This window comes from Montipora capricornis, chromosome 13 (genome assembly GCF_036669925.1).
Source record: "Montipora capricornis isolate CH-2021 chromosome 13, ASM3666992v2, whole genome shotgun sequence".
In the NCBI taxonomy this organism is placed as follows: Eukaryota; Metazoa; Cnidaria; class Anthozoa; order Scleractinia; family Acroporidae; genus Montipora; species Montipora capricornis.
Genome location: NC_090895.1, coordinates 23625571 through 23648673, shown reverse-complemented (window position 1 = coordinate 23648673; position 23103 = coordinate 23625571). Strand labels below are relative to the sequence as shown.

At 37.9% G+C, this 23103-nt stretch overlaps 1 protein-coding gene across 1 annotated transcript in view; it reads left to right on the top strand.

Moving 5' to 3' along the window:
* LOC138030713 (uncharacterized) overlaps positions 1-22851 on the top strand; it is a 66465-nt gene extending 43614 nt beyond the window's left edge. Inside the window, exons 15-33 of the mRNA XM_068878592.1 lie at positions 1699-1944; positions 2070-2330; positions 4434-4543; positions 5557-5566; positions 5967-6085; positions 9168-9223; positions 10348-10496; positions 10958-11080; positions 11946-11961; positions 12719-12758; positions 14397-14700; positions 15055-15165; positions 15498-15688; positions 17016-17138; positions 17706-17776; positions 17980-18020; positions 18119-18215; positions 19171-19270; positions 20749-22851. Coding sequence (XP_068734693.1) covers positions 1699-1944; positions 2070-2330; positions 4434-4543; positions 5557-5566; positions 5967-6085; positions 9168-9223; positions 10348-10496; positions 10958-11080; positions 11946-11961; positions 12719-12758; positions 14397-14700; positions 15055-15165; positions 15498-15688; positions 17016-17138; positions 17706-17776; positions 17980-18020; positions 18119-18215; positions 19171-19270; positions 20749-20814 — 2234 coding nt within the window. The 3' untranslated portion in view covers positions 20815-22851. The remainder of the gene's footprint in view (positions 1-1698; positions 1945-2069; positions 2331-4433; positions 4544-5556; positions 5567-5966; positions 6086-9167; positions 9224-10347; positions 10497-10957; positions 11081-11945; positions 11962-12718; positions 12759-14396; positions 14701-15054; positions 15166-15497; positions 15689-17015; positions 17139-17705; positions 17777-17979; positions 18021-18118; positions 18216-19170; positions 19271-20748) is intronic.
* The last annotated feature ends 252 nt before the right edge of the window (positions 22852-23103 follow it).

Genomic DNA, 23103 nt, shown 5'->3' with positions numbered 1-23103 from the left:
CACTAACTACAGAGTTCATAAAAAAGTGACGAATGTTAAGGTCTTGCTCAGGGTCATTGCGCTTTATTTATTCTTTTCAAATGCAAACAAGTGGTTATGAAATTACGCTCAAAGGCATTTGGAAATCCTTAAAACTAACCTTTGGGACACAACTGAGAAAACGTTGTCTTAATATCTTTGTTTGCTCGCCATGATAATAACACCGGATGTGCTTCCAAACCTGCGGTTTGTTAGTGCGAAAATTATAAAAGACGTGCGTCCAAAAGCGCTTTTCTCAAAAAAAAAAAATCTTATTCAATGATCTGATGTGAGATAGTTGATGCATAAAAGGTTTTTGAAGATGATACTCAACAATAAAAGCAATAATTAATTTATTTGATGCTACTTAGTTTCAGTTTCGTTGTAAAAAAAAAGCCAGGTACTCTAATCAAATTAGAGGGGTGCCGATACCCGGGTCATGGCTCCTAATGAAAGCCCTCAGTTGGGTATTATGCAACCTTTATGCAAGGCATTTGCCATAACTTGAAGAATGTTGGGCCGACTTTTTTCAAGATTATCTAACTGCAACCCATTTCAATCTTGTCCATTTGTTCCCATTTACAGCGTGCATGCCTCTCTTTTCTTTTGCTGTATTTCTTCTATGTTGTTCAACAGTTTTAAGTAGTTTTGCGATGTCTCTTTCTACTTTTTGGGCATTTCTGGTGTCATGAAATTACTGACTAGTACATCATTCTCCATGATATAACTCCTTAAGTCTTATTCTTGTTTATTATGTCTTATTTTATACTGTTTACTGGCACAGTTGTTTCTAATCAAAGGGGAAAAGTGGTGTTGAGGTAGAATTTCAGGCTGTCCACATTTGGAAATGCTTCCTACAAGTAATCTCACCTAGGTTCTTAATAAGGAAGTCCAATTGACACTTCAGCTAATCAAGACAAAGGATTTAGTGCATGTAAAATAAAAGAACTGGAATGTACATGTTGCTTATTACAAGGGAATGAAGTCTTTACTGTACGTACACTAGATTTACTCAAATGCAACGAGAAAGGGACCTGTACTCAGTGGTGTGAATAGCACCGACAGCAGATGACACAAAAAGTCGGCACCTTTTTCGTCTAAAGTGGCGTAATTAAAGGGAGAATTCCTCAAAGATTAAAATTCATTTTACAATGACAGCAGTCGGTTACTGCACTCAAACTATCTGCCAACTTCAAACTTTATTGAAACTGCAGTGTTCTTTTACTTAAAGGGGCTAGGTCACGCAATTTTAGGCAATTTAAGCACTGATGCGAATGGTCATAGAATTAACTAAAATATCAAAATGACTGTTCAAAACTATAGAAGAACTCTAATAAAACACAGGAAAGCCAAGAAGGGACATGGATGGACAAAACTGGAGAGGATTGAAATGGATTGAATTTGGGTAAATTTGAAAAACGTCGGCCCACCTTTTTTCAAATTTATATCAGTCATCAAAATGTCATTCACACAGCTGGAAAATCATTCTCAGTTGTTGTGTGGCCGTGATTTTGCAAATGAAAGACTCTTGCTCTGTCAATTTGAGGTTTAGAGCTCATAATTAACAAAATTAAACAAAATTACCTAACATAGCGTGACCTAGCCCCTTTAATTTGTTTTACAATAAGTTTCATGTCCAGAGCTCATGTTATGTTACTCACGTTTGTGCAATTTTTTCAGAGCCTTCATCCATCAACCCATTTACCAAGAAAAATATAATTGAAGAAGAAGACTTGACCATAATGTGTGTAGCAACTGGTACCCCACCACCTAATGTATCTTGGGTCAAGACTAGTGATGGAGAGCGTACCAATGGAATGGATTTGGTTTTCACATATATCAATAGGAATGAAGCAGGAGAATACAGATGTGAAGCAAGCAATCTATGTGGCAATGCTTCCGAGTCTGTAGAAATTGATGTGTTTTGTAAGTTGTCTTTAAAAGTTAACATTTTGAATGATCATTAAGACAAAGAAACTTGGCAGTTTTTAATGTTTTGGCAAGTATTCAGTTTTCTTTGGATGCTAAGTGATTGTTTTCCTTCATTTTAGTTAAACCGGAGATGGTCCAGTTATTTGCCAGCGAAGAAACAGTCGATTCCAGTGCTTCCATCACCTTCAACTGTTCAGCTTATAGTAACCCTATGGTCCATGCGTATCACTTGTATGAAAATGGAATCATGGTTGAGGACATTAGCAGTACGGGAATTTGGACCAGGACAATGTCCACTGGAGGAGAGTTTGTATTCAAATGCATGGTTAATAACACTGTTGGAACAGCAATGAGCGCAAATGTCTCTGTGACTGTGAATGGTAAATGCAAAACCCTTTGTTGGCTTTGACATGATTTCAAGTGCAATTTGGAATAAATAAGCAAGAGTAATTTCTTTCAAAACAAAAAAAGTACGGGCTTCAGCAATTTGCAGTCTTTGTAAAAAATTACTAGTAGTTACGTGGATTCATTCCAAATTGCACAAGAAAATTCATGTTATTACTTATTATATACTTATACATGAAAAGATTATTTAAATAATTGTAATAATCAGAAGCAACTCACTCGTCAGGGTTTTCATTACATTTTCAACCACCTGTGCGACCGTTGTCGTACAAACCTCAAATTTGGTGACTTCATGTCCTTGTGACGCAGAGTACAACGTCGGTGCAAAAGTGCGTGCCGCAGATACAGGGCGGCTATTTTGCCTCTTGTAACCAATGATATCACGTTGTTGTTTTAAAGTGGAATTGTCGTTACCGTAGCCATTAGTTATTTCCTCACCTTATCATTCAAGAAAAGGGTTGAGAATTTCTGACCCTGCATCGTTCTAGTAAAGCACAAGGTTTCAGAAGTTCTAACCCTGTATCGTTCAAGAAAGGGTTCAGAATTTTTGACCCTGTATCGTTCAAGTAACTCATTTGGTTCAGATTTTCTGACTCTTATCATTCAAGAAAAGGGTTCACATAGACCTACATGTATATGATGTTTCTTTTCCTCATTTTCTTCCAGTTTTGTCCAATATTGTGGTAATCTACAACAATGGGACTCACCCAGTTTAATCCTATTAATAGAATTACAGTTAGCTAAGCTAGCTAGCATTCTTAAGGTTTCAGGTCTCACATTTCATTGTATCTGAAGATTTGTAGATCAAGTTGAATAAGAGTTTTTAAAAGTGACCATATATTATTAGATGAATTAATCAGGAAGATTATAACCAAGAGTGCCACTTTGGCTGAGATCTCCTGTGAAATATGCATCTACGGAGCCTCTACATCAGCTCACTACTGTCCAGATTTTTTTTAGCAGGAGACCACAAATGTTAATATATATCTTATATTGCCATTAATGCTATGTTGGATAAGCTACACTTTAAGCAAAATTAAAGTAAGGGTCAACTTGAGTTACAGTTCTTAAAGTCTTCAAGAATCAAGGTTTAAGTTTCCAGGATAACTTTTTAATAAAACCAGGGGTTTCAATAAGCACTGACGGCCGACGAAAAGTGTCGGCTATGTACTTCACTCAGGGAAGTCGGCAACTTTTTCCCCTAGGTTGAATTAATTGCAGGATTCCTTCAAACCTAAAGTAAAATTTCGTCATTTTTCTGGACTTGAATGTACTTTTTTTAAACCTCTATTTCCAAATAATTATCAGATTTGATACTACCATCTTCGAGCTACAGTGAACGGCATTTTTGCCTAGACCAATCGTTGCATTTTTTAACGTAATTCAATTATGTTTAGTTACGTCCGCAAACATATCAAGACGTTTTGCAAAACAGGTTGTTATTGAGTAATCGTTGCATCAAGACTTGTTTTCCACTACAACAGTAAAAATGTTTCGTTTAGTTGCAATGGTTAAGCCTTTTCGTTCGTTCAGATTAAAATGACATTATTCTTATTGTTCGACAGAACTGATTTCTCATGTTGACTGAAAAAAAAATATTGCGCTTTGTCTAGACAAAAAACCGAAAAGTTTCAAAAAATGGTTGCCGTTCACGGCAGCTTGAAATTTATAGTAATGATGACATGAAGTTGTCAAAACGTCATATAACGTTTAACTGGTTAATTTTCCTTTTGAAATGGTTTTCCAAATCTTTCTTCGCTGGAAATTATCAAAAGAATGCGTTTAAGTGCACACTCAGTGTTGCTGTTGATTAAAAAAAATCTTCCTTTATCTTTGTACTCAATTTTGGGCTGGAAATCGCATTTCAGAGCTTCCAGATTTCAAAATCTTCTGGGGGAGCATGCTCCCAGACCCTCCTAGACGAAAGGGCCTACGGGCCCCTTGTTGATACAGTCGGCTGCTAGACTTAAACCAGCCGCCTACCTAAAATTGTATTGAAACCCCTGAAAACATTTTTGAATAAAACTGTAAGGCTTTGTGTTAGAAAGAGACCAAAGTTGAATTCTCTCTTGTTTTAGGAGAAAAGTGTGAGCCAACTTGTACAGATGGAAAAGTATGCTTAGCTCTTGGAACAAAGCATTTTTGCAGTTGCCCTTATGGAAAAACTGGGGGAAATTGTGAACAAATGGTATGAAAGTGTATGTGATGATTTTGATAGTCAAACCCTGTTAATACGGACACCGGACGGACCATGTGGTGTCCGTGTTAATAGGGTTATGTAAATTAAGTAAAATATGCAGTACTGTACATCTTATTGGAGCAAAACGTCAAAAAATATAAAACAAAACATAAACATCAACAAACTGAAAGTCTTTAGGGTACAAAGCAGCCATTTTCCTAGTTTATATGAACGCAAAAAAATTAAGTCGCCCATCTATACCATGAAGCATTACCCATTATTGCATGGGCTAATTCCGTATAAAGAATTGTACGAAACATTAAAGTTACGTCTTTCATTTATGTTTATTTCCTCATTAAATGACATTCAGTGCTCGAAATCATTTATTGGCAAAATAGTCAGTTATTGATATTGAACAGCAGTATTCAACTTTCGCTCTTATGTCCCTTTACAAGAGATAAAGCTCATGAAAGAAAAAAGTTGACGTGAGTGTCCGTATTAGCGAAGTTAACTTCCTATGAGAATTAGTTGATGGGGAAGAAAGAATGTCCGTTGTCAGTGTTAAAGGGTGTTTGCATTGAGCAGGTTGAACTTTGAAAGAATATTTGGGCTTTCCCAGGTTCGTAACAATGGGGTGTCCGTATTTAGCGGGTGTCTGTAAAGCGGGGTTCGACTGAATTTATCGCTGGCAAGATGTTAAGGTCAGCTCTCACATGAAATTGCCTGCTGGTATGCAGCAATAGATTCCTTGTGTCCACTTCTTGATGGAGAGTATTTAGATTGCCCATATGTCAGGACTAACAGAAGCTGTCTATATATGTTTCAAGTGCTACTATGATGGGGGGGGGGGGGGGGGGGGGGGGGAGGGGGAAATCACTACCTCTTTTTTCTTTAGATTTTGAAAGTGTGTTGTATAAATCCTGACTTGCGAAATTTTGAGCTCTTCCCGAAGTTGTTTACTTTGAGTTTAAGTATTGGATTTCACAGTCTGCCATTACTTATGTTCAAAACTGATCAATTAGACCTCAGAGGGTTGGATCTAGGGAAAAGCGACGTCAGTGACTCACTAGCTTAGAGTTTCAGGGTGTAAATCCAGCTTATTGTATATGCAAAGTTTGAAATCCCGAAACTCCCTTGCTGCATATTGATTCAGCCGCGTTCACACGCATTACATTCTTAAAGTAGTGAGTCTTTAACGTCATTTTCGCATTGAACCAGCTCAATGTTTAATCTCAAAATCCAACGTTTGTTGAGTAGTATTCAGTGTATAGCGGGATCATACATGGTGTTTTGGTGTTTCGTTTCGCTGCTTTGTGGTTTAGTAGTAATGTCCAACAACTGCATAATTACTAGACTCCAGCTTTTTTGTGAAGTTTGCAAGCCTTAATTGTTGTTTTGATTCCATTGTTGTCATTTTCGAAATTTTTCATAGATACTTTGGTGACTGTAGTTGAAGTAGGATTTGAGTTCACAAACGAAGAATTTAAACCACAATATGAGGACCTGCAAGAGCAAATTACCAAGGAGTTAATCGGAAGAATTAAAGAGGCGGTAAGTTGTTGTTAGTTTTTGTTGCATGCTTCTCATGTTAACGATTTAATCTCTCAGTTAGTGAGTCGTCAATATTATTATCTTCTTGCTTCTTGCCCTTGTTCACCTTTATTCTTATCCTCCATTGTTGTGAGAATTCTCCTGACCTTTAACACAGTCACCATCATTGTTATCATCATTATCACCATTGTTACCGTTACCATTATAATGTTAAAATCGTCATTCCTTTTACTTCTCTATTTTGGTCCTCGTCACTATCATCATCGCCACTGTCATCATCATCATCATGGTCATTTTGTCGTCATTGTCTACGTCATCAACGTCATCACCATCACCATCACCATCACCATCATCACCACATCATCATCATCATCATCATCATCATCATCATCATCATTATCATCGCACATTCATTTATACATACATAAATACACACATGCTCAGCTGACCTTTCCTCATAGGGGCTTTTTAGGGCAAATGAAACAAAGTCAGTGAAGAATCCGAACTGGCCAACTGGCCGGAGGCAAACTAGTTGGCTATTTACAAGTGCAGCCAAGACGTTGAATCATTGACTAATTGGGTCAAATTCAACGAGTTGTCAGGATGGGTATTGAACCCAGGTTCTGCGGACTTCAAGACAAGGTCCTAGCCACTGAGCTACACTGCCCCCTGCCTCGTCTTTGTCATCACCATCATCATCGTCATCATTGTCATCGTCGTCGTCGTCTTCATCTTTATGGACCTTAAACAAGGACAACGATAACAGCTACGAGATCGCCACAGAACAATACTTTCATTTAGCAAAAACAATTATCGTTCTGCACGCCCCGGACGTGCGTTTTACATTTTAATACATGATTTTTTGCAGTTCTCGTCTTGACATCGACGTGAAATGATCAATTTTAAGGTCATGTGGAGGACGTAAGCACCTGACGATGAATTTCAAGTTTTCTCTCTAAATGTCCATACCGTTCTCATCAATTTTATTCTTGGAATGTGGACTCATACTTTCCATCCAGGGCGACTGGGAGTAATGGCAAAATGATTACAGTAACAGGAAATAATATTTTTAGACAACGTTCTTGTAGCCGTCGTCTTCCTTGCTTACGGTCCCCATTTTGTCATCATCACCATCATCATCTTCATCATCATCATCATCATCATCCTCATCTTCTCGACTAGGAAAATGGACAATCACGTCAGAAAATGTCCCCTGAACTCTTATTTTCAAGTAAAATTAAACAGCTGCATTTGCCCACCTTATTTTGTCGATAGCAAGAGCTTAGAACTAACTGGATATTTGGGCGTGAATCCAATTATACTTGCACATCTAGGCATAACTGCATCATTGCATCTGGTCTTGCCATCCTTGTTATCATCCTCATAATCCGTTGCCATAATTTGTGTTGTTTTTTTGAAAAAAATATCATCGTCGTTATCATGACAATCATCTTCATGTTCGTGGTCATCATTTATTTATATTTATATTCAGCAGTGTGAAGTGCCTTTATTTCAGAACACTCTACCTTTAGCATTCCTTTAAACCTTTATCCATAAAAGAAGCTTTGTTAAAAAAATTGCTGAGGCTCTGTGTTATTCCACACAAGAGTCAATCACCAAAGAGTAAGAATTACCCAGATTGGCCAAGTCCCGTCATCGTCGGAAAAGTGTTTATGTTTAAAGCTAGTTTTCACGGAAAAATTTACCCCATTGAAACCCTTTGGGAATACAACATTTTGTTCCCAGTATTTCCAGAACATTAAATGTGAATGTTACGTTATAATGTAAATAAGATACACAAAGAATCTTACCTTGCGAGCAGGGACCCTCTTCAAATTCGGGTGTCAGCCACGCAAAACCACGAAACTGAAGCAAACAATTGGGATATTTTCGAACAATTCTGGGAATCATTTCCTTGCAAACTCAAGGTATTTCGTACTTTTAAGCCAATTTGGTTATTGTCTATTTTCCAGCTAAACTTGGTTTAAAAATAGACACTTTTCTGACGCTGATGGGGACAAACCTGATACCATATTCTTACTCTTGAGCAATGGATATTTGTTCCACAGTGGCTCAGTTGTATATTAATATGCGAAAATTAGTATTTTAATTCCAAGTTTATTTATAAGAGTTGAACTAAAATGGGCACAAGAACAGTAACTATATAATAATAAAACCAACAACAGCACAATCGTACAGTTTTGTCGGGGAAAGATCATGGTAGTATAATTAGGAGACATCAAGAAGAAGAAGCCTGGAAAATAGTCCTTGTTTGAACGGGAACTCAAACGCTCACAGTGAGCTGTCCAGCAAGTCATCTTGAGCTTCCTTTTATTTTTAGACATGACATGTCGCATATAGGTAGCTATCAAACTAATCCTCTAATACGGTTTTCCGTATTATATGGAGGTTGGGGAGAAGAGCAAGGGGACACTTTGTGACGCTAATTGAAATCCGCGTGCATCTAATTAGGTGCATTTCTGGACATACCTTACTTGTATTGAAATTTGCGTCTTACTCATTTTCGGTCAGCTTTAAATTCTCGTGGCTTTAAATTTGCGCAAGCAATTTTCCGTGTTCGTTCTTTTTCGTTCGTTTTGGTTTGTGAGTAAATAGAGGTTTAATAGAGCTATTAACAATTGAGACATTTATAATGAGTGTTTTTTATCACAAAATACTACAATATTTGTCAATACTTGATCAAGAAGTGACTAGGTGGCCCTTATCAAATGCCTTCAAAATTATGAAATGTAAGCAAAATTCAAGAATGAAGACATTTTTGATTTTTAATGTTACTAGGACAACTTAAAACGTACGTCAAATGTGTATATTAGTTAATAAATTGACTGATTTGCATAACTAAAATTGAGCGTCTCATATTACACCAAAATGCTTTTCGCGCGGATTATAATTAGGTACTTCAACTTGTGCACCTAGCGCTGCGCAAATTCTAGTACTGCGCGAATTATGGTATCTGAACAACACAGGTCCTCAATACGTTGCCCGATAAGGGTCATTTCTAAGGCCCCTTATCGTTCACCGTACTTCACTGAGCATTGTTTTGTTATCTTTACTTTTTTAGATCAAAACTGAAATGACTGGTACTAGTTTGCTTAACGTCATTGTGAAAAAGTTAAGGTTGGTAATAGTAAAACACACGTGGAGAAACGTAAAGACCATCAAGAACAATGTCCCTTGCATGGAAACAGCGCTTGCTTTAATAGATGGTTTTCTATCACGTGATGAGTCGGCCATGTTGGTACACAAAACAATAACAAATTATTACTCATGTCTTGCATTCTAATAAAGTCAAATTCGCAAGACTTTTTTTCTCTTTTGTTTTGTGTACCAACATGCTGCCGGGACGTCAGGTGAAGACCATCTAGAGACCTTTTTGCAAATACGGTAGCCATTTTTATTGCTATTGTCTCAAATAGCTATAATGGTGTGCCTAGGGGGCAGATGCATATTAATTTGCCCCCTAAGTATGCTATAATGTCTTTCGAAATAATAGAAATCAAAAAAGCCGGGTATCTGCAAAAGGGTGTCTTCTCTACTTGCACAAGTCCCGTAATACACCTCTTTTACCCCCTTTCCCCCTCTCCCTCCAAAATTTTGCATAATCATTCTTGCAGGACATTTTTCAGTAAAAACTGAAATGGCAATTTAAACACTTGAACTATCTTGAGTTTAGAAGGAAATGATTCCTTGATTGTCTTGTGTTTTCCAGAGTTGTTCGAAAATATCCCTACTGTCTGTTTGGCTTTTGTGGTTTTGCGGTTACTAGTCACGCGTGACTGACTCCCGAATACGTTTGAATTTTTAACGCATGCTCAACACGAAATGTCGAGCCGGCTGGCAGAGTCTACTTTCCTCTTCCCGACTTATCTAGGAAGATCGAAAGGGACGCTGCTCGCAGAGTAGACTTGTTTCTACCCAGGTCCTCAATTATCTTTTCTTTTATTATTAGTCCTGGGATGGCGCAGCAATGAGAGCACTCGCCTCCCACCAAGGTGGCCCGGGTTCGATTCCCAGAATCGGCGTCATATGTGGGTTGAGTTTGTTGGTTCTCTACTCTGCACCGAGAGGTTTTCTCCGGGTACTCCGGTTTCCCATCTCCTCAAAAACCAAAATTGATTTGATTTGCGTCAACTTGTTAATTTCAAGTTTCCCTGATTAGTGCTCTACAGCGCTAGAAGACTACACACTTAAATAAAGGTCCTTTCCTTTCCCTTCCTTTCCTCGGGCTTTTGTGTTTTTAGGAGCGGCAGTGTGATTGCAGATGTGGAACTCATATTCAATAGAAGTGTTGCGAAAGGCGCTATAGAAGAGCTAATAAAAGAGTCTTTGAAGGATAACAAACTTGGTGATCTTGACGTCGGTCAGTTTAAGATTGATGGATTTATTCCAGGTTAGTCGCTGAACGGGCCTTCACCAATCAAATGCTCGGCAGCCGCGATCTTGATTCAGTCATTCTGGAAATCATCGAGAGGGGAAAATTGACACTAAATGGTCACAAAGATGGTATTTAAAATTAAAGCGATAAAAATGTCAAAGAATTGTCTGCTAAAACATTATTGCCTTGAAAAGAATAACGTTTCTTGTTACAATTGAGATGCACCCACCCTTCCCTAAGCGAAAGATTATCAATCCCTTATGAATGGAAAAGAAGACAAAAAAACAAAAAACAAAACAAAAACAAAATAGTTTACCTCCATCACACGTAAATACAGTGCCATAAAATTAATAGAACACCTTAAGTAAGGTATAGTGACCCCTCCTCACCCAATAGAAAATAACTAGAAAGCTAGAAAGCTAATCTAGTAGGGAGATGGAAAGAGAAGTCATAAATTAATGTTGTTTTTTCTTCAGCAGAGGCTCCTTCTCCACCTAAAGAAAACGACAACAAAGACTTAATATATTTATCAGTCATTGGATTCTTGGTACTGATACTGGTTTCATTTGTCGCTTACTTCATTATGAAGCGAAAGAGACGTAAGTCAACGCAGACCTTTTAGCCTTGTAACGCTAGGGGGATCCGTTCCTCCCTCCAAATTTGAATTGACCATCTTATGAAGCACAGACTGTAATCTAGACTTTTCTCGTTTTTGAAGAGTTTCAAAACCTCCTCACCTCGCGAAATACAATAAAAACAACTATAAAATCTTTGACCATCCACACTTCTTTTTCGTACAGATTCTTTTCAGCTTTTTTCTACCCAACAGTCCTTACCTGAAGCATATGTCCTATAGACGTAGGATATGCCACCGCTTCACACAAATTCAAAGATTGCTTTTTTATTCCCTTACTATCGATCATTGCTTAGATTAGTTCATAGGGACTCGTTATGATCGACGAGGCGGTCGTCAACGAGAACGCCTCAAAACAACCAAAAAGAAAAAATAATCGTGCTGCACGTGCCAGACACATTTTAGCACATCTTTTTGCGCTAATTTGTGTAAAGACGACATGATATCATCAAGTTCCAAGTTTTGAGAATCTCTCATTCTAAATTTTCACTCTGAAGGGGCCTGGTACCATCACATTGTACGAGGTAGAAGTGGTGCAAGAATGGCGTAAAACTGTACTTTAAATGGTGCAAAGTTACAGTTTCAGGTGACGTTTTTGGCGACGTCGCCGTCGTAGCAGATCTTAAATTCATCACACGATACTGGCACAAGGGAGAGTGAAGTACTTACTAGCGATTTTGGATTCAAAGTTACTAATAGAAAATTGATGAGTACCATTCTGAACTCATGAACCTCAACGATTTTCACATAACAAACAGCACTGAAACTGGCTGCATAAACGTTATATTTAATCTATTTTGTTTGTCTTTTTTGTCTTTGCTTCTGTGTAGATGGAAGAGAAAATCGGTAAGATGTCACTGATTTCTTGGTTAAGTACAGACTTACATTACGATGGTTGTCCCTGTGATAGAGTTATGTCTGTAGTGTCAGCTGCTTAAGTCCATAGGTGGTGATTTGTGGGTTGCCAGGGACTAAACTATCTGTTCTTCACCTTCACTTACTCTCCTTACGTTTAGTTTCTGTTTTAAAAACTGAAGAATTCAGCTTCGACCACTAGCAAATAGATTCTTTACGGAAAAGAATGTAAACGTCACAGTCTCTCCGTGCATTAATTATTTTCCATATTTTCTAGATTTTCCTTACCTGACTGCTCTACCTGTCTTTTTTGTTCTCTTGTTCCTTTATTTTGTTTTGTTTTTTTCGTTTGGAAAACGCTGACTTATCTCTCCCTAATTTTTTCGACTGAACCCTTTTGTGTAACATCCATTTTGCAATTTTAGCTTGCATCGCTGTGCAATCAATATAGAGTAAATATTCCCTTTCTGTTACGACTGCTATCAACTAATCGACTGATTAAGCAATGAATCTAATTAATTATTTTATTGGCCTGTAGAGTTGGCTCTCCATTTCATCTGTCTAAACAACGTGTACTTTTAACCACAACAAGCATTGTAAGTAGTAACCTTAAAGGAAAAGAATATAGCAATAGAATTTGGAATAGTGCTTCAATAGCAATAGCCATTGCATTTTACTGCTATTGTATCTGGAGCACCGTTACGCAAGAATGGTATGATTAAGTGGTGATTGCATATTTTTCTTTTAGACGAGGAGAAGCACTTGCAGATATACACGCTTCCCATTCTGTAAGTTCATGAGGCAAATAGCTTCAAAAAAAAAAAAAACAAACAAACAAACAAAAAAACTTGTTAAACCCTTGGTGGTTAGGAAGGGACAAAGTGGCTTCGTGATATAATGATTAACCGATTAGAAACATCAATCGAAATGTCACGCGAATTTCGTTGCATCTTACCCATAACTTATTCCCAACTCTCACGGGAGTGATTACACGAAAGGAAAAGCCTCGTTCAAAAGCCCATAACCCGGAAATGTCGATCTCTCTCGTCTGGTTTTGGCTTATCATCAGTAACTGTATTATCAAAATTTAGAATACGGGTCCCTCTAAATTCTGGCCAATCAGATTAGGCCTGATGGCCACAACGCCTCTGATTGGGTTGTAACCATGTAACCCACACGAAAGATTACTCGTGCTCAATGAAAAATCATCCATCGTGCAAGGAACACAATAGTGAACTTAAGCCAGGAGGACGACGACGGCTACGAAAACGTTATCTAAAAATATTATTCCCGTTATTGTAATATTTTTGCAGTTACTCCAAGTCGCTCGGAATCAAAAGCGAGTGTCAATACTCCAGAAATTAAATTGGTGAGAAAGGTGTGGTTATAATATTTAGAGAGAAAATCGAAAAGTTATCATCAGGTGCTCACGACCTCCACATATCCTCAAATCTGGCGAGTTCACGTCGTTGTGAGGACGAGAAGGCATAGTAATGTACACAAATGTAAAACGCAGGTGTAGGGTGCGCAGAGTTTTTGTTTTTTTCATTAGACCTATTGTTTTGAGGCGTTCTCAAAGCCGTCGTCGTCCTTCTTGCTTAAGCTTGAATTTTTCCCACAAAAATCTAGCCATAGCCGTCCTAAAAAAAAGATAGAGGGACCTTTTGATCGGAGGTCGAGGGCGACTACGAGTACGAGTTTTCCGTACTGAGCATGCGCATAAGGTTTGGAGGCCGACATTTTTCGAAGTGCGGATGCTCAGAACGGAAAAATCGCAGTCGTAGTCGTCGTCGTCCTCCGATCTAAAGGCCCGGCCTAATACCGAAAACTGATGGGTTATGGACGTCTGCCTGGGTTTACAGAACTGAGAAGATAAACATTCAGTTCACAAAGAACTCAACGTTCCGGTGTTTACTACAGATCTGGAATATTTAGGGTTTAGCACCGATACTAAAACGCTTAGCCTTCCGGTGCTTGTATTGAATACTGCCGCAAATAAATATTAAATTGGGGTTTTCTGAGTGGTTATTTCGTAAATCTTGACGGATGACAGCGATGTGCCTTCCACTAACGGTCTAAGGACAGTTTGAGTCGTCTATTTGGATTCACTCTGACGAACTGATAACGCTCGAAACGTCAGCTTTTAGAATCTGTGTACGGTGGCCAATTTACATTATCAACTCCGTTGATAAAACCAAATTTTTGTATACTACTTCCCCACCGACGCAGCACCACAGTTTCTTTAGAAACTATCCCCTTCATTTATTTGAATTATCGGCTTAGCTGCAGAATGCCACGCCATTAAAATTTTCCTTGTATTTATCTCACCTTGCTGAAGATGATCTTGAAATTCAAAATGTCAACAGCATTGATGTATATTATGTTTTAGCAATCACTGACTGAGATCGCGTTCTTTCACATCACAGAACATAGGCATAGAAATTGAACGGGACAATGACATCGGAATTAATACAGTTTCCCAACCCCACTACATGGAATTGCGAGAAGTTACAGATTCAGAGAGAAGGATGAATGAAACATCGCTTTACTCAGAAATACATGAATATGCTCCGCTCCATCCTGACACTCGATCCTGGGAAGTTTCAAGACAAAACGTAGTTATTGACAAAATGATTGGCCAGGGATCATTTGGACAAGTTGCACAAGGAAGAGCTTCACAACTACCATGGATTGAAGGAACAATAGCCGTAGCTATAAAGATGCTTAAAGGTGCCATTTACACTTAATCCCTCCTTACTTAATTCGCCAGAAGGCTGACTGAGTTTCAGTAAGTTCTGCCTTTCGATACACCTGATCGACCTTCTAAAAACAGGACAATTGAAAGACTGAAAAGATGACTCAACAACCAAGGGCATCCCTCAACCAGACGGGCGCTGGGTTGAAGGGATATCTTTCCATGTTAGGGTGACATATTTGTCCTAGGTCTAGATATAATTTGGAGAAGCAAGTCTTTATCAAGGAGCACAAACATGCTAAATAGGGGCTGACTTTTTCATGAAAAATCAGACAACTGTCCTGTTGCACCTATTCAAATATACCATTCGTCTTCTTTGAAACGCGCAGCAAACGCTCAAGAGATGGAAAAGAAGGACTTACTGTCAGAACTTGAAGTGATGAAGACGCTGAAGCCTCATCCACATGTTATCAAGTTACTGGGATGCGTCACTATATCTGGTAACAGTGATTTATACTTCTTCTTCTTCTTCTTCCTCTTCTTCCCCTTCAGATATATCTTATAAAATGTCCACTTTCATCACGTTGGCAGCCTTCCCAAAAATCACAGATATGTCCAGAAATGTGACGTAATTAAATGCCTGACCATTTTGATAAGCGTCACGAAGTGTCCCCTTGTTCTCCCACAATTAATGTTTTTCAATGAAATATCGTGCATTTTATCGTGGTATAAATCCATGGTCAACATTATGAACATTATTCCATAGACACTGAAGCACCTTGAGTGTAGCATTTGGACTTTGTTAATTCTTTTGTTTATCTTTACCTTTAAGATCCCATACTTGTTATCATTGAATATGTCCCGTATGGTGATCTCCTGGGCTACCTGAGAAAGAGCCGCGGATTACATGACACTTACTTCAAGGACCCGGATGTTAAACCGGAAACAAATCTTAGTTCATTGCAGTTAATGAAGATCTCCTGGCAAATAGCAGATGGCATGAGTTACTTGTCTTCAAGAAATGTAAGTAATGGGAGTGCGATATATGACAGTCTTACCTTTTGAACTGCAGACAGTGAAGACTTTGAGCCAGAACGATCTTCGGAATTGAGAAACTAAAGGAAATCCTGGGAAAATAAGATTTGAACGGGCCTGAAACCACGAGCTCATGACCATGAGATTGTGCAACGCAGCTCGACCATTTTAAAGTGCTTATGAAGTAAAGAATATATTTTTCTTATTTTAAAGACCTCTCAAATGATGACGAATGGTGTTTACTATTTTGGTACACCATCTATCCTTCAAGAGATATTCAAGTCACAAACATTGCGAATGGCTGTAAGAGATCACAAAATTGAGAATATCTCCGAAAATATTGGATGCGTGTTGTTAAAACTTGGCAGAAGTAATTTAAATCAATCATGTGGCTAAATGGTACCTTACGTGCTGTTGTCATGGCAACCATTTTAGCTGCCGGGTCTATTTAACGCAGCATTGATTTTGTCGCTTATTGTCGTAATAAGACCTATTCACTCGTGGTAAGCTTATACAGAGATGTAAAGCATTATGGGCAGCATGGGTTTCAAGTGTGACCATCTGCCTGTACTTATCTGTTCAAAATCCAAGATATTTGGTTCATTGCAGAAAGGGACTGGAAACGAGTTTGTTGCCATGGAGACATCTTAGTGGATGTCACTTTGTGCCTTATCTGATGTACATTACTGGTGCCAAACTCCAATATTTTCGGAGATATTCTCAATTTTGGGATTCATTATAGTCATTTGCTATTTTGTGACGTCATCATTTTGAATATCTCTGGAAAGAAGGAAAGAATTCCAAAATAATTTCATCATTTTGAAAGCTCTTTAAAATAAGGTAAATGGATGAAAATGAATATATTTTGAACTTTGGACCGTGAAAACTCCGTCACTCTCGTTCCCAGAGCCCACGAATCTTTTGATCAGCGTCAAGACACGCTGACCAAAGGACATGTGAGTTCTGAGATTTCCGTCAATCGCGTACCCAGTCCTCAGGCTTTTTGGTCAGCAAGTGAGTGCCCGGAAAGACTCTGAGATAATGGACTTGAACTATGTTTTTGATTGGTCGCTTGCAAAACAATGGTAAGTAATTCGGAAACCCCTGAATTTGGAGGTATATTCAAAATCTAAAACTAGTTTCAGTGCGGTTTGTTTTTTCTACCTCAGAAATTATAACAAGTTCAATTTATAAGTCATTAAAAAGCAGCAGTTCTTTTTTTAAACTTTAATAAAAAATTGAGGTTGAACCGAATACGTCCGTCGTCTTAGTTTAAATAAACGTTTAATATTTAAATTAGATATTTTGTTGATAGATCATTCACCGAGACCTTGCTGCTCGAAATGTTTTGGTCGGAGAAGGAGAAACATGCAAAGTGACAGACTTTGGAATGGCCAGGGACGTTCATGTGGAAAGTGTTTATGAAAAGAAGTCAAAGGTACGAATCCATAGCCCTTCATAAAACCTATTAGACGTCTTGCAAAAAAACAAAAAAAAAAGATTACCCTTAAATATTTGAAAAAGACCGGCTGTAATAAATGTCAAGATAATCAGCCGAGAAAAGGGCAACGACTCCATGCTTTACCAGAAGGACTTTCACCACGGAATTCGCCTTATTGGAGAAAGGATTTCTTTAAAATTTTCATTTTGGGATCACCAAAACAAAAACTTGAAAGTTGTTGTTTTGATCTTCCCAACTAACAATCGTGGTGAAAAATTCTTTGGATACCTTCAATAATGCACGCAAAATTCGGTGTAATTAAAGGTACCTTTAGTTATATTTTACAATATTCCCATCATAGCGGTCTGTCAAGTGCCACTCTATCACTCTGAGCAATGATGGAACCAACTGGCGCTTTAACTTCATCGTTTTAAAAATTTTGTCTAGGATTGTAAGATTAACATATGAAGTGATTAAAAGACTATGAATTCAAAAAGAACTTTAAACCAGTTTCCCTGTGAATCCTTTCAACTTAAATGTCATCGGGTCTGGGTTATTCTGCAGGGGCGAATCCCGGTGAAGTGGACAGCTTTCGAAGCTCTTATGCATGGTCGTTATACAACCAAGAGTGACGTGTAAGTAGCAATCGGTGTGGTTTATTTTTTACTAGCCTTAGTTTGTGTAACCCAATGTTCAGTCACATGACTTTCTTAACCAATAAAACGCTATGGCTGAATCTAGTCAGCGTTTTTCCAGCGTTTTTTGGCATCACAGCCTGAGAAGAGGTGAGGACTAAGTACATGAACTCTTTTATTAACTGACATCTTTTATAATGCAGCTGGAGTTTTGGAGTGGTACTTTACGAGATCTTCACTATTGGTAGGTCTCGCATGCTTTTCAATTGTTTTGGAATGACAATTTTCTTGCACGGGTGAGATACTTTCAATCCTGAAAGGTATATGTTGTTTCTCTTTAAGGTGGATCACCCTATCCGAGGATAAACGGGCGAAGGATTATGGAGTTACTCAATGAGGGCTACCGGATGCCAAAACCAAATCATGTAGCGGAAACTCTGTAAGATTTCTCGGTGTATTTTACGATTTGATGTTCAGAACCAAGTGGAACTCCTTATCCTCCTTTTCACAATAATTACGATTATGATCCTGACAATAATTGCAGTGATGGCCACCATCGTGAAAATGATGATGGTAACAAGGTTATCACAATGTTAATGACGAGTTCGAATTGGGAGCTTAAGCAATAACGACTATTCCAAGTAGTTGCGCATGGAGAGTGTGTTCAAATCGTTTTTGAACATAAATGGTGTGAACGTTGTGGAGGGTTTGGGGAAAAAAAAAATGAAAATTTGTTGTGAAGTGCTCATGTCCTCCACATAACCTTAATTTGCTCATTTCACGACGTCACCTCAAAATATAACTTTGCTCTATAATAAGTCATTAGCGATTACGTCCTACAATGTGGGCGAAGTACCCTAAAAAACAAAAATGGTATGAGCGGTTCTTCAGAGTGAAAATAAAGAATGAAAGATTTCCTGTTGCACGCTCACGTTGTCGTCAAAACCTCCACTTTGGTGATTTCACATCGTCGTTATGCAGAGTACCGCAAAGATATATGCTAAAGTCCGTGCTGCACGTGCCACACGGTTATTTATGGTCTTTTAACCAATGACATCTCTCTTTTGTGGCGTGGTTGTCGCCGTCGCCGTCTTTGTTTCTTAAGCTCCCTATTACCATGACGATAAAGGCAAAGAAATGTACCAAAATGTAAAATGCTCGTGTAGGGTGTGTTGATCTATTGTTTGTATCGATAAAACATGCCCCTGGAGCTCTTTTAATTATTTGCTGACATTGTGTCACTTTTATATGGTCTTTATCTCAGGGACTGATTGCTATGTTCTTACAAATAATTCTACCTTTTCCGTGTAAATGTAGACCTCTTTATATCTTGCGAAAAACGAACGTCGTTGTGAACACTCGGGTAATGATAATGGCTATTACTATTTCTACAGGTACCAACTCATGCTTAACTGCTGGCAACAGGAACCCAACGATCGCCCAACGTTTGAACAGCTTCGACGCGAGCTTAAACTGATGGAAAACCAACACAAGGTAATTTGGGTAATTTCTGAAGACAACATTCAGAATGATGAAAACGTGGCAATGAACCATTCGCAAGGGAAACAACCAACAAAAACACAATATATATAAATGAACTTAGTTCTTTTGTCTGTCTTCATCTGTTTCAGTGTTGTGCTTTTTATGAGGATGTTTACTCTTTTGTTTATCCTCTGTTACCGAACGTTATCTTACACTTGCGTTTCACATTTAGTTCAATTGCACATTTCAAAATCTGCATTCAAACCATAGTTCAAACTGCGAGTTGACGTGGAGTTGAAATCCGCATTGATTCGAATCAAAACCGGAAAAGAGGTGCTTTACAAATGTCTTGCTGTAGTATTTCCAAAAAAAAAAAAAAAAGTTTATACTTTTCTTTAGCACTACTGGGAGAAATACACGAAATTAGCTAGATAAGGTGTGTTTCGAATCAAACAATATAACCATTATATATAATAATCATTATAAAAACGCATCCTGCAGTTTTCGGAAAACTTGTTTTCGTATGGCCATGAATCAGGAGGTCCCGAGTCGAAACCTTCTTGAAGTATTTATTTGAAACGTCTTTTCCGAGAAAATAATCACTTGAATTCCACTTGACCTTGAGTAGCAATCGATAAATGAGGAAGTATATTAGGAACAAAAAAAAACCACACTGTAAATTGCAATAGGAAAATTAAATCTTTAGCCACGGTTAGGTGAATTATATTATGGCCCAGAAATAATAATAACGACGTCTATGATGTTGATGGTGATGATGATAATGACAAGAGCCGAATCATATACTCTGTCCCTTACGAGAAAGTAATTAGTTTTCTATATTTTACGGAATGGTCATTCATTTTATTTGACCAATGTCGTAAATATTTTTTTCTTTGCCCATCTCAGCTTTATGAAGAACAAAACGCAGTCAGCGGTAACAAACATGAGAAACAAGCGCATTGCTTGCAATTATTTACTGGAAGCCGTATTCTTTAATATAATCGTTTAATTAAATTTATACAAGCGAGATAAGTAACTTAGTAATAATGACAAAGAAACAATAGGTGTGACAACTAATGATAAAATCAAAATCAGCAATTTTATAGATATAGAATGAAATTCAACATGACTGAGAGATCTGCATGGTCATTTAAAATGACGAACTATATCTATCACTAACAAAACAGACTGACTGAGGAAAATTTTAGGGTTGTCGAATTAGATTCGAATTATCTTATGTATATAGATACCAAAAATGTGGTTCATTTGCCAATAAAACAGAAACTCGTAAGGGATACTCTGCGTCCCTCACCTCCTTCCCCAATTACATTGTCGTTGTTGTGTATCCAAAGAAAGGAAAGGAAAGGGTAAGAACTTTATTGAAGTGTATAGCCTTTTAGCGCTGGAGCAATAATTGGGGAGACCGTAAACTAAAATCAACAAATTAACTCAAATCAAATCAAATCCAATCTTTTTTCGTCTTTTCACAGAGGCTCCTCAATATGAAAGACTACGACAAGAAACTCTACGAAAATGTGGAAGACTTGATATTTTAGAAAGTTTTGTGGATTGAATCTCTACTCGGCCTGGCTGCGTTCTTCTCTTATTCACGCAACTTATCTCGTTTGTTCATTTTTCAGGCACAGTGCATGGAATATGATAATAGTGTTTTAGATTTTTTATTTAGGAAAATAACCATATTGTTTGTTGGTTGAAGCTTTCATCGGACAGTGGAACTAACCAGTTATATTTTTTCAACTAGTTTTTTTTGTTCTTACATTACTGCAGAAACGAGCACTCTTTCTTTATAGGAAAGTATTGCTCGATCTGTTTAACTCATTTTCTCATTTTTTTTAAAAGAATTATAGCCAAAAGCGATTTCATTCTTGCTTTTTCTATGGCTACTTGCTTTGTAGCGCAATGTTGATAATGTAATCAAGAAGTTTTTAGTGTTTGGATATCGCTTCTTAGTATAATGGCATAGGTGATTATTGACAATTCTCTGTGCTGATTGGATGCCCTTGAGCTGGTCATTACGCGATAATCGCCTAAGCGGTTTTTCAATATGGCCGCAAGCCGTTTGGAAGAAATTAGTTCTTTAAAGAAAATGCATATTTTTCAAATAATCACCTATTTAATTACACTAAAACAATTATTCACCTCAGACTCGGTGAATATCGATGAATAAAAACTTTGACTTTGTCTCGGTTTTTATTCACCGATATTCACCTCGCCTTCGGCGAATATTAATTGTGAATTATTCTTACGTCCATGTATGCATGAGCAATTGTTAAGCCCGGCCGGGCTGTGATTAGCCCAAAACATCTTGCGCCAGCTTCTCAACCAATTTGAATGGAAACAAAGCACCTGAGAATGATTTTCTCGTGCTTCGCCATGATTGCTCATTCCTCCGTGACTAGTACCAGAAATAAAAGAGTCTGTATAATCCAAAAGTATGTAAAGACTTTCACATTTTTTGTTCAACATCACGCAATAGATATTAAGCATCCCCGAAGAGAGATGTCTCTTTCGTTCTTGCTAACTGATCCTTTTGACTTCTCCTTGCCCACCTATCTACCCCTGGATCTCCGCGGATGCACAATAGGCTGCCATGCTACAGTAATTGTAACTGCAACTCTGCACAAGAAAAGCTCATATTGGGGTTCGTTTTTCCGTATCTAGCTTTTTATGGTATTGGCAGTGACCTCCAGTTTAAACTTATGAAATGTGATTGCAAGTTTAGATCAAACTTTCGGCAAAGTTAAAAAATATATATATCTGGAGCGGATTCATAGCCACCTTCACAGCTGGAAAATTTTAAGATGGCTCTGAATCTGCTCTTTTAAAGATAGTTTTATCTAAGCCTGCTAATTACTTTCCAAAAATAGAAATTGGCGGTCACCGAGTTCGTTGTTAAGATATTAGTGTTTTAAGACAAAATGTAGGGCGCTTTCAGAGGGCCATTTTGTTGCTATGGTGACCTATTACATCTTGTTAAGAAACTATTGTTGTTTTATTTGCCATTTTGCTAAACAGTGTTGTAGAGTTCTTCCTTCAAGAAAGACATCACCTCCAACTGAATTGTTGAAACTGGTGTACATGTGAGCCACCTTAAGATCGCGAAGAGTGTTTCATTTAAATGCTGACAAAGCACGACAGTTGAAGGAGAGGGAACATGCATGACAGAATAATATATCATTTCGTTCACCAGGCTTAAAGCTTAACACTTGGCACAATATCTTTGTAATTATGTCACTATTTCGTATTTCAGTCTTGGCACTGAGTACAAAGGACGTTTTTAAAACGAGCTCATTTATACGTGTTTCCTTAGATACCGGCAGTCCTGTTCGGAGAACCTGGACATTTTTTCTCCGAGTTTGCCCTTGTCCCGTCATTTCACAAACGAATAATTCATTATTTCACATTTGATTTCCACTTGGAAATCTCCATTAGTTCAAATGGTAATAGGTTCGACTTCAAAATTCTTTTCTCACTTACAAGCAAACGCCTGGAGTAAGGTTGCCTGACAGCATCGAAGACTCTGATTCGCTGAAAGTTTTCAAGAAACAACACATGGAAAACGAGAAGGATTCAAATTGTGTCATTGACAGTGCAATTTTGGCGTTGTAAAAGAAAACGATTTTCATATTCTTTAACCAAACTATAGTAATACCCTTGTTGGAGGAGAATACACGTAAACCCGAAGGGGACGCTTTGGCTTTGCTTAAACTGGTTATTCACAAGCCAGATGTTTTGGAATAAATAGAGAGTGGTGCACACAAACTGTTTTGTCAGAGTCAATCAAATGGACAAAGCTTGACGAAGAAAGAGAAGCAGACTTTGGA